We start from the raw sequence: 12,398 nt of genomic DNA, 5'->3' as shown, positions 1-12,398 counted from the left end.
AACCCCACTTCCCTTCGGAAACTCTCTGATTTATAGTCGCTGTCGCTTGCAGCCACTGGCCAGTTGTAAAGTTATTCAAATGTTACCATTTATTTTTCCTCCTTTTGTTTGAAACCCCAAATAAATCTGACTCGCTTGCCCTCTCAGAACGCCGGAGGATACAAGCAGAAGTAGGGTTTGCCTAATGTGTGAAAAATAGCATTAGTTTTTGAGGCCCACTTCTGTGTGAATAAATGGAGTTGACTTTTATCTCATATTTTCACAGGTCATGCCCTGAAGCCTCAAGTATCTTCAATTTTCACATCCTTTTTGGACGGGTTGAAGACATTTTACATCACCAAGGTAAAAATAGTCAGAAGTGAACACCAGCAGATTTTTTCTTTTGGGTTTTTTTTTGCCCTCAGGTGTTTTCCATGAAAAATGAATCTACTTTTTAAATTTTCAGTTCAAAGGGTTTGACCCCAACCACTTGTGTGTGGCCACCCTGCTGTTCGAGGGAGATCGTGAGAAGGTCCTGCAGCATGAGAAGCAAGTTTATGACATCGCTGCAAAATTTGGGTAAGCTGTAGTTGCTGCCTTTCAAGTGCATCAGTTAAGGGCGATGACACAGAAATGTGCCGTTTGCTGCGAGTTTAATCATTACGTCGAGGCCCTGATGTCACCGTAGTTAACCGGACTTCACGTAGTAGCGTCATAAGAACGGAAAAGCGCAGGTACACACTTAAGATGTGCTCTTCCACTCTGTGGTGTGGATTGATGGATCACCTGTGGAGGTCCTCCAAGCAGTCGAGCTTTAATGTTAAAGTAGGTGTTTTTGTGGGCGGTGATAGCAGGACGCGGCTCTCTTCAGGACAATGCCGGGTGAGAGGACACAGCTGGGGAGTGCTGTGCTGTTGTGATTGATCATGAAGCAGATCAATGAGGACTTTGGTGGAAATCAGTTACCTGCCAGCTTGAGAGGAAACTGCTCTCCATCCTGAGCACGTTTTAAAGCACTTACAATAGCACAGTCTCCAAGACGGGTCCTTCTTATTATATGTTAATCTGTCATCCTACTGGTTCTTAAGTTAGAGAATTGATTTATTTGTGATGGTTGTAAAGTTGAGTGAAGTTTCAACACCTCATTCTTTGCTTAGTGACACAAAAACATATTTTGTCTACTTGACAGGTAGTAGACAGCCTTACGTCACTAAGTAACAGCCTGTGTTTTCTTTGATTAAAAAGAAAAATGGCAAAAGATGTAATTGAGAAAATATTAGCAAAAGTATGCATCTAATTTAAATGCATAATTTCTTCCTTTCTGTCACCAAATTAAAGGGACATAATCAGCTATTTTTCCCTCTTGATTTCTTAGTTCTGGACCATTTTCTTATGCATCATTTGGTGTTTCACCCTAAGTCGGCTGGGATAGGCTCCAGTCCTCCCTGCGACCTTAGTGAGGATTAAGCAGTGTATAGATAATGGATGGATGGATCATTTGGTGTTACCTACTTGGGTACAAGAAAGCAGCTTTCAGGAGCATGCAGACATAAAATCTGGGGGGAAAAAAATGTGTAAACCAATCTGATTTAGAACATTTTCTGACAATCAGCAGAAAACTGTGAGATTTATACAGAATACACAGCATACAAATGTAGATTAAGTTTGCATTTCATCAGGAAAAATGATCCACCATAAGCCGAAAGTAAATATTAACAGGAATGAGTTCACTGTTGATGTCTTTCATCATTCAGCCTGCGTGCTGAATGTAAGAAACCAGCCACTCATTTTAATTTCAGTTTAAACCGAGCACAAACTGGACATCCTCGGGGGCCGGTGTCACCGATTTGTCCCTGGATGATGCTTATTCATTATATATTGCTGGTAGTGTAACTGTATGGCTCAGTGCCCAGACTTGCAGGTAGCAGGACTACGACCCCGGTGATAGAAAGCAATTAAACCATAAGAAGCTTGTCAGTTACATGCACCATCCTCTGCATCGTTGCTTTATTTCAAATAAATCGTGATCACCCATCAGCCCAAGTGCCAGTGATTTATTAGTCGAGGTTAGGTTTGGTGAGGAATGCTTTCCCCTGGTGTTGGGGAAACAGGAAGAAGGGTGAGAATCAATATAGTGATTTTCTAATGAGCTTGGCCTGATTAGTTTGGATGGTGGATGAAAATGTGATTACCCACTGCAGGTGATAGATGTGCGGCTGACCTGTGGCGATGCACGGAGCATGGCGCCATTGATCTGTACATTGTTGGATTGACGGGCTCCAAGACAGCTGTTGTGAGGGGGAGCGGCCCGACCAACAAAGCTAAAAGAAAAGAGCTGTTAAATATTAACCCTGTTGTCTCCTTACAGGGGTCTGGCAGCTGGAGAGGACAATGGGCAGAGGGGCTACATGTTGACCTTCGTCATCGCTTACCTCCGGGTGGGTCACTCCTCTGGCTTTCTCTCTGAGCTGACGGGCAGGTGGGGCGGGCAGGGGAGGCTGCAGTTTGACAGCAGATAGGATAGTGAGCAGCAAAGAAGGACGGCAGAATAAGACCTCTGGAGGTCTTTGATTTGATCTGGTCACAGTTGTTGTCAGGGGGTCTAACACTGATGTGGGAGAGAACAGTGGCTGCAGACAGAATAACAATGGAGAGTTGACTTAGGTCAGTCCTGTTAGAGGCCTTTCTGATAATCACAAAAACATATCAACAAGCAGAGCATTTACATACACTTGAGTAACCAGGTTATTGACGGCTTTCTCTTGTGAAGACATTTTGTATTAACCCTTTCTGTGGACTGAAAAACAGCACATATCCAAAGGCTGTTGCAATACTGAATGGACACTAAACTGCATACCTCACTTTTTTTTCAATATATGTATTTATAAACAGTCACTTTATCTTTTATACATCTTTGTTTTTACATCTTTGCACATAGTTTTGTTAGTTTAAAGTTGCTATTTTGCACTAAATGGGATTGCACTCAATTTTGTTGGACTTTTTGTATAATGACATTAAAGATTGTGATTCTGTGATTCTTCCTGGTGAAAAAAGAAGTCCTAGCCATGTACGCACTTAACCAAATTTCAAATCCACTTCTTACATGCATGCATGTGCAGGAAAAAGGAAAATCGAGCTTTGACAACAGTGCAGCAGGGTGAAAGAAAGATTACACGGCAACACATATTCAAAATATTTAATCTATAGCACGAGTACAACTAAAAATAATATCATGTGTCCTTACTGTTCACAAAACATAAAGGAAGCAGCATCTTCTATCACTAGTAATGAGGCCACAAATAATAAGGCTGCCATTATTGTCATTAAAGATGAATCTGCTCTTAATTTTAGATTTTTTTTGATTACTCCATTGGTCTATAGAAAGTCAGTCAGTAGCAAAAATGCTCCCAAAGAAAATCTTAAAATGTCTTGTTTCTTCTGACATCATTGTTTTCTTAAAGAATGACTTAAACCAGTTAAATAGATGGTAATTAAGTTCCTGTTGATCAACTAATCAATTCACTAAATGTTTCCACTTTATTTCTAAAGATAAAAGTTTTCTCGGTTACTGACCTGCTCTGTTTAAATATATGTTTGACAGTAACCAGGTGACCACAGTGCACTTAAAATCATTAAGTGTGGTTCCTGATTTGTTGCTAATGTTAGCGTCGTTTTTCTTCCAGGACATGGGGATGGACTACTACGTGATCGGAGAGTCCTTTGAAACCTCTGTGCCTTGGGACAGGTACAAACATTAACACGAGCAGCAGACTTTCCTCTGAAATTTAAATATCCGTATGCATTTTTCTTTTCTCACCTCCCACACGTTCTGCCATCAGAGTCCTCTGCTTTTCTCCTGCTCCTGTTCCCCCCCTCTCTTTTCTTTTATTTCTCTTTGCCTCCGTCTTTGACATTCACCTTCATGCCTCCCTTCTCCCCCCCCTCCATTAAATGACTTTGCGTTGGTGGAAGCGTTGCCTCCTCAACCTACAAACCCACCATTACTGACACACACGTACAGAGAGGAGAGATCTATGACTGTGTTCCTCTGTGCGGGGGGAAAAAACCGTAATGTGTGTGTGGTGTGAGATTCATCTCACATCCATGTAGTGTGATCTGCATCTTCCACATGTTTTCATTATCCTGTTTTCTCACACAACAAACAGGAGCGCACGCAGCTCCTTGTTGTGTAACATGCCTGACGGGAGAGACCAAGAGATCAGGCACTGAGGCGAGCATATGCGCCTGGCTCATTACCCATCCTCCTCCCCATCCTCCACGCTCCACACACGGCTGCACATGCTTAGGACTGGCGGCCATTTCCACACCAGTGGGAATCTCTCCCACAATGGTCGTCATGTCAGTCAGTCTGTCCTCCTCCTCCTCCTCCTCCTTCCTGTCCTCTTGGCTTTTTCTAAATTTTAATAATTTCGCTAACTAATTCAAAGTACGTTCCCCGCACATCTCATTGTTACGTTTTAAATACACAAATAGTCGCGCGGACAACACAGCATGACATGACTTCTTAAATATTCCATTTTGATTTGTTTCTAGGGTGTTGGACGTTTGCAGGAATGTCAAGGCGCGCATCATTCGAGAGTGCAAAGAAAAAGGAGTTCAGTTTCCACCGTTATCCACATGCAGGTACTATTTAAAAAACAATAGCTTTAAAATACGTTCCCTGAATCTCCCAACCAAGACTGTATATTGTTTGAAAACTTTAAAAACTAGCACAGAAACTATGTCTATGTATTTCTTTTTGTCAACAAATGCCATGAAAACACCACAACAGTGTGCAGTGTGGTCTGATCTCTCTCCCCTGTCTGGAGCATTCAGTCTTAAGCGTGTTAATTGTTATTTAGGATGTAAATCTTTTAAAAACAGGACATGTAATGTGATTTTAAGTAGCTGATTAAACATGGCTTAATAGTATTTTTTTTTTTTTGTTGAGAAATAAAGTTAATTATCCTTTTGTTGGGTGCTGTTTTCAGTCATTGATACATAGCTGTTGTGCAAGCAGCATGACAGTGTGTGTGTGGTATTGACTCCAAACAAACTACAGTTTCCATATTTATGATAATAAAGCAACAGCGTGGCTCATTTATATTTTTTTTGCTAATTTTCTGACATCAATGAATCTTTGTGGCAAAAATAAGATATATCAGACTCATAAAAAGTCACCAGAGTAATTTTTTTAAACACAAACAGAGAAGAAGAATTTCCCCCAAATCAGGAAATCAAATTAATGTAAATCAAAATCTGTCTGATTGAAAAGTAACGATGCAAAGTTGTGAATCTGACCACTGATTTCCAACTTTTGGCACTTGACAGTAATCGATTCTCAATTCTCAAGAAACATTTCATGATTTTATTATTATCTTATTACATTTTTCATTAATTAGCTGCAAAATATTGAGTTTGCGTACCTAATCTGACCCCTTTTGGGTTAGGAAGCACCACGCAGACGGACGGCGTGACAGACGGACGGCGAGCTGGTTGAGGTGCACCAGGCTGCTGCTCGCAGATTGCGAACAGATTAGGCCTCAGCCTGATTATGCTACAGCCATTCATTTCCCGGCTGCAGTCTGTCACATGATTGATTTGTCCATTTAACCTCTAGAACAGTCAGTGTGCCAGGTGATGGGCCATGTCAAATGAACAAGGGCTCTGCACCCCGCTCCGCCACAGGGGGCGAGGCCACAGAGAGAACATGTAAACAGGAGAAGCGTTTTTATTCTCAACAACGTAAAAGTTATTACACACGTTAGAACGACGCTGCATTTTAATTAGAAGCGGCCACTTGCAGGGGAAAGTGTTTTTTTTTGTTCTGTGTAAAGCATCCGAGCGCCGCTTGAATCATCCTGTTACCTGCAGTGTAAGTGTGGCTCAGGTGATTCAGTAAAAGCATTTTGATGGCCATTTAATGTCTGATAATGTTGTGTTATTAAAGGTGACAGTGCTTCCACGCTGCCTCCGCTTTCTGCTAACCATGAATGGAATTGAGGTCAGAGGTTCAGCGGGGAAAGCCAAACCTCCCACTTCACTTTGTCTTCCAATTACAAAGGGGGGGGAGAAAAAAAATGCATTTATTGTATGAAAATGGAGCGCCTGGACAAAACACTACTCTTTAGGTGCATGTAAATGAGATTTTCAGAGGGACAGCTGAAGGAGAAACATTGAGGGCTTTTTTGCTGCTCGTTTAAACACGTGTCTTGTTTGTGCAGGGTGACTCAGACGTATGACGCCGGTGCCTGTGTCTACTTTTACTTCGCCTTCAACTACAGGGGACTCAGTGATCCAGTACACGTATATGAACAAGTGGAGGTAGGCCCTGCTGTACTTTCATCATCATTACAGCACAGTCCATTCCTGCCGTGGATCATCATAATTACATCTGATTTGATGATATGTTGAATCGCCAACTCTTTGTGGAGTGAATGTCAGAATATGGTATTATTTAATATGAAGTAAGCGAGTGTTTTGTTATTTTTTCCTCCAGCATACTGCTAGAGAAGAGATCCTTGCCAATGGAGGGAGCTTGTCACATCACCATGGAGGTACCAAAAGCAGAGAGTTTCACACTAAAGGCCTGTTTTCACAAAAGAAAAGCAGGTGTACATGTTTTATAAAAAAACACACTGAAATGAATCAGGTGACATTTGCACCTTTACCTAGATTCTAATTTATGAGAAGAGGTTGTGTTGCGTTTGCGCGCTGAGCTCTCCCAGCGTGCTCTTCTCTGCCGGCGAGCAGGCGGCCTGTCGTCTTGTAAATGTGCATTTGGTCAGGAATCCTTCATTGCTTCCTTCACATGTCCAAAATCTGTTCCTGCAGCTCAGACGAATGACTCTGACTCGGCTATTTGTTCATTTCACCAGTGACCAAATGAAACGTGAGCAGGGGAGGGCGGCGAAACAACTCTCTGGGCCCCATCAGGGCTAACCGAAATGGCTGCCTTATCTATATTGCCATCCGCCTCGCTGTTTTCATACATCACTTCAGGCTATTCATCACACCTGTCAAAAACAGTATGCAGTGAATCAGCTGCGATATTAAATCACAATTTTTCCTGAAGGCGGGGACGGGTTCAAAATTAAAAGATTGCTAATAAAAAGGAGGCAGTGGGCTGGGGTAAATGATGCTGCCGTTATCGCTGGCTGTATACTGACCTCCAAACGGTGGCCCGGCCACCCCGAGCAGCACGGGGAGGTGACAGGGGGGAGAGGAGGGGATATTGATGCAGCTCCCGCGTGCGAGGCCCTCTCTGTAATTGTGATTAATAACGGTGGGGCTTGCTATCTGGGCGCAGACAGGCCGGTTTGTCTGCCCACAATCAGCGCTTGACAAATGGAGCTAGTTTCACTGGGTTTTGTGTATCAAACAAAACAGATGTAGTCAAGGATGGTGAGGTGGGAGGGCACCGGAGGAAATATACATTTTTGTAGCCCTGTATTTACAGCAGGTCAGTGTTGTGCTGCGTGGGTGTAGGGAAGGGAATCTGGGCGTGTAGCGCGCTCTGCCCCCGTTCTCTGCAGGACATAATACTCAGCTTACACCACCATGTGTTGACTGCCATCCATGACAAAAATAACCGTTTTAACTTGAGAAAGGAGTCAGATTTATGACTTAAAAGCAGTGTTTTATGTTTAATTATTGACTGGTTCTGAGAGCCGGAACACTGGGAGAAATGTCCTCTTTAACTAGGTCACCAGTGTCGCAGCGGTGAAGAGTTGTTGAACATCCATCACTGGGAGAGTCATCCATCTATCAACCCTGCACCGCGGCTTCTCAGCCAATACTCCAGCTCGGCCATATCACAGAAGCGCAGGACCACTACCTTAGCCTGTCTGTCATGTCCTGACCCCCATTTGTCAGAGAAACCCGGGGAGAATGAGAGCAGCGTGTCGAGGGGTCGAGGCTCAGCTCGGCTTCTGCCTTCTCTTCTGCATTAGGGCCACTCCAGGTTTCCCAGCATCCTCCTCTAACCTTGTGGCTCCGCAGAGCTTCAATCTCACTGCTGCACCTCCACACAGGTCACTGCACCCAGGAGATAAAAAGAATGACCTGATTTAGGAAAGTTCCCCTTGTGCCATTCGCCCTGAACTTCCCCAGGCTTTTCAACACAAGAAAAATATCACCCTCTCTCTCTCTCTGTCTCTCTCGAACAAAAAAAAAAAATGTCATTTATGAAATGGCTACCTGCACTTCTTTGCATGTCTCAGCTGCACACACCAAGCCTGGTGAGATTGATTGCAATAGCAAGCAAAAAAGAGAGAATATGACAAGATAGATGTGTAAATTATCACAGTGATGGAGGCAATGATGCAGTCCCAGCACCTTCTGTTTTCTCTCCTCTTCCTGTGAGGAGGGAGGGATGGAGGTGGAACAAGGGGGAAGGAGTGAGGAGGAGGAGGTGGTGGTGGTGGTAGAGAGCATGATACTTTCTTAGTTATTGGGTAGCAGCTGATTGGTTCCTCTGTCACCATCTGGAGGTTGGTGTGGTATCAGAGTCCCTGGTGACCCTGCTGTCTGCCCCGTTGTGTCAGAAGACGGGCCTCACTAGCCTCCCGGCTGATCCCCATCTGGGTTTCCTGGCTGGGCTCTGATAACATGGCGCTGTAACGTGTCAGGGTGGCCTCCTCCCTCAACTTTCCCTGTTAACACAGTGGCTCCCAGCTACTGATGCAGAGAGAAGGGTGTGGAGGGGGGAGAGGAAGGCGTGTGAACACTCCCATCGTACACTTTCCTATTTCTAGGCCTCTATATCTAATCTCAGGTGATTACACTGGTTGGTTTCCAGTGTTTATACAGCGAGCAGCACCTGTTCCAGACCGCTCCGTTCTCAGGTCTGTCCGTTGAATTTGGGGTCGTGGTTATCAAGAGTTTCTCTTAAAGTGACTCAAAAAGTTTGCTTTGATGCACATTTAAAGTTGTTTTCTGCACTGTTACTTCAGACTGACATATATATCAGGTAATTTATTCCCCTTATTCATTCTGGTTTATATTTCTTAACAAAGGAGGCCCTTTGTGGGTTTTTTTTAACCACCAGCTGACTAGCTTTTGTTTTTAAATGATTTTTCTCCTCCAGCGGGCTGCAGGATGTCGGTGCTTTTTGTGACCTAGTAGTAAAAGATGCATACCAGCAACGTCTATAGTGCAATTCAGTCTGGCAGCTAAAGCTAAATTAGTTATTTTCATTGTCAAACCTCATCTATTATTATCTTTTTGGATCGAATTGTAAAAGATGCTTATTAGTTTCCCAGAGCTTGCGTTAAAACTCAAAAGATATTCAACTTACTCAGACAGAAAACAAAGAAAAAGATCAAAACGTAACATTTGAGGAACTGGAACTAAAGAGTTTTGCTTTTAATTGACATTTAATCAGTTATTTTCCACTGATTAAGTGACTAATTAATTAAACTCTTCCAGTCATGGTAGGATTAAGCTTGTGTTTGGATCATTATTGTGGTGATTTTTTAACCTTATGTGTACTTTATTTAGAAATATGTACCATCTCTACAACATAAACTGACACTCTAGGTGCTATCGTAGTTGATGTTATATTTTTGGTGGTTCTTCCACCTTCCCAAGTGTGTATTTAATGAAATTAACCAAAACCGACGTCTGTGTAGGACTTTGGGGGTTTTGGGGCCTCTGGGCAGTTTGCTCAGTAATACTGCTGCTGGGGATTTTTGTTGCGTGTCAGCTCCCAGCAGCATCTTCTCACATTTTTTTTGTCGGTAATAAAAGAAAAATAATAAAGAAAACTGCCAAAATATAGCAAGGCTTTGAAAGATTTAAATCCTCAGCATCTACAAACTACAGCATTGATCTGTTTTGATCTGCTGCTTTATTCACTGTCAAAAGTCTCAAATGTAAAAGCTCGCAGTTCGACTGTCTTTAAAAGAATGTGCTGAAAACAAGTTTAAAACGCGAGTTCAAATTTAAAGAAATTCAGCTTCATTAGCTCGGGTTAAAATAAAAGTTTCTGTCTTATTTGAACTTCGGGAACAAATGAGGTTTCCCAGTCCTCGGCAGTCACCAGACCTCTCGCTGGCTCCAGACTCTCCGATAAGAACCTGTCGGGTACAGGCGCCGTGGAGTATGTCGGACTGGACAGCTGGTGAAGTAATGGGCACCCTCACTAGGCTTCATGCCGAAGCCACTCTCGCTCCTCAGGTTTTGGGGGAAGAGGAGGAGGAGGAGGAGGGACGAAGAGGAGCGGCTGAATGCCAGAAGTCCTGCTGACAGAAGAGCACTGTGTGGTTGGCTTTGGCACCCTAATGGTGATCGGGCCAGTGTCGGGGGCACAGAGCGGCGTTCAGGACAACGAAGCACAACACCCTCGCAGGTCAGCTGGAGGAGCACCGCTCATGTGCACAATGAGACAGAAACACACAGTGAAAACGCCCCGGTGACTCTGGAGGGAGGGAATTGGAGGGGAGTGGTGGCTCAAAGAGTGAGGGAGCTGGGGACGGCCGGCTACAGCCGCCAGCCGGCCCCTCCTCTGGGAACACACAGAGCCTAATGAGTTTGATAGTCTGCTGAGCTCCATAAATCATGCCATGCAAAACATTTCTCCTCTCTGAATAAAAGCATTTATCACCCTCTGTTTATTCACTCACTCTCACAAGATTGATTGGCTCCCAGCAGCCTGCTGAGCAATCAGCCGTGCCGATTCCTCTATTTCTCCCCCTCGGTCGTCTTCCCCGGTTTATTTATTTATTTCTCTCCTCTGTCATTCAGTGGGGAAACTTCGGAAGGAGTGGATGAGAGAGTCCGTCTCCAATGTCGGCTTGGGGATGATCAAGTCTGTCAAGGACTACGTGGACCCAAATAACATCTTCGGCAACAGGAACCTCCTCTAATTTGCCCCGCTCCTGTCCATCTTTATCTCACCTGTTTTTTTTGTTTGTTTGTTTGTTTGTTTTCTAAAAGCATCTTGTGCATTTTGGATTAATAGATACTAAATGTGAATTTAAAATGGACAGAGAATCTTCTCCATCAAAAGTGTCATTCGGTGCCATTTAATGATTCACCCCGAACCTTTTTTTTTGTTTTTCTTTTACTTTGTATTGCACTTAATCTGCTGTAACAATCACTCACGTCGAAGCTCATTTTTACTGTCGAATCGTGGCCTCAGCCTCTCACCACGATGCTACTTGACATGATGCAACGAAACCTTGATTTTTTTTTGTGTGTGTGTTTTGTCACATTTGCTCTTGTTTAACCGCCTCCTAAACATCCTTGCCAACATAGAAACAACAATCTGTTCCTCTTGTGTTTGTGTGTGTGTGTGTGTGTGTGGCACTTCTTTAGTGGTAAGTTCTCGATGAATGCGCTTTCTAAAGCTCTGTGCCTTTCTGAAGCTTTTGTCTGCCTTCCCTTCTCCTACACTTGTGTGTACAGTGAGTCCCTTTGTGAAGCGAAACAGACTCGGACATCTTCTGCGTCTCCTGTTCGTCTTTTCATGCCCTCCTGCCTTCTGTTGTTCTGACCTATTGCCATAAGAGACAGATTTCTGGCCTGAAAACGTGTGCGTGTGTGTTTAACTAAACCCCCTTTTCTGCTCCACTAAATTTTACGCCGACCCTTAGAAGTGCAGTATGCTTACAAAGAGAGATATTCCATGTGTGTTTTTGTACTGAAAGCGTTTACCTTACACGGTTTGTTACTGAGAAAGTGAAGTGAGACGGGGGGGGGGATAAAAAAGCCATTTCGATCATGCCTGTTTCAGTGTGACTACGTTTGAGGCCTCTGGATCCCGGTGCTCACGTCGTACCAAAGACTCAATTCATCAGATCGTGCTGAAAACGCTCGTCTGATATCACAACCACCACGTTTCATCGAGTTACTCTACCAACAGCTCATTTTTTAAAAATTAGCTTATGCAAAGATAACCATGTTGAGAGTTCTCAGATGTAGATATTTGTGACTGTTACATGTGCTAAAACTTTCTATCATGTTCAGGACAGTTTGCTCTGCTACATTATTGGAAAAAACTTTCCCCCCAAATTCTTCATCTTCTTGAGTAGTTTAGGTGTATCTGTATTGTGCATAAGGTTTTTTGGAAGGGATACTTTAATGTGTTACGTTTTGATACTGGACTTGTACCATTTAGTGATTGAAGTTGAAATATCCTTTTTTTTCTTCCTTTGCTTTGCCTTTTTTCCAGGACCACTCTGTCCTTTTAATTCAAAACTACTTCCCCCCCCAAATAAAAGGACTCATTTGGGACCTGTCATCTGATATTTTCCTGCCCCATGTGTCAAAAATGTGTGAAAGCTTTTGGATGTTATGGCTGTATCTTCATTTTTTATTTTTTTTTGGTCAATTTTCCACTACTCCTAACAACATAGTAACATCTGAGTACATTTTGTCAATGCTGTTTGTGCAATAAATTGATCTAAAACATCTCA

At 43.2% G+C, this 12,398-nt stretch overlaps 1 protein-coding gene across 1 annotated transcript in view; it reads left to right on the top strand.

Moving 5' to 3' along the window:
* agps (alkylglycerone phosphate synthase) overlaps positions 1-12,398 on the top strand; it is a 30,128-nt gene extending 17,730 nt beyond the window's left edge. The window contains exons 13-20 of the mRNA XM_008306201.1: positions 266-342; positions 446-558; positions 2,348-2,417; positions 3,663-3,724; positions 4,534-4,623; positions 6,204-6,303; positions 6,479-6,536; positions 10,726-12,398. Of these exons, the coding sequence (XP_008304423.1) occupies positions 266-342; positions 446-558; positions 2,348-2,417; positions 3,663-3,724; positions 4,534-4,623; positions 6,204-6,303; positions 6,479-6,536; positions 10,726-10,847 (692 nt within the window). The 3' untranslated portion in view covers positions 10,848-12,398. The remainder of the gene's footprint in view (positions 1-265; positions 343-445; positions 559-2,347; positions 2,418-3,662; positions 3,725-4,533; positions 4,624-6,203; positions 6,304-6,478; positions 6,537-10,725) is intronic.

Source organism: Stegastes partitus, unplaced genomic scaffold (assembly GCF_000690725.1).
Source record: "Stegastes partitus isolate 25-593 unplaced genomic scaffold, Stegastes_partitus-1.0.2 Scaffold3629, whole genome shotgun sequence".
NCBI classification, from domain to species: Eukaryota; Metazoa; Chordata; class Actinopteri; family Pomacentridae; genus Stegastes; species Stegastes partitus.
Note: the sequence above shows the minus strand (reverse complement) of the source record. Positions and strands in the feature narration are given on the sequence as shown.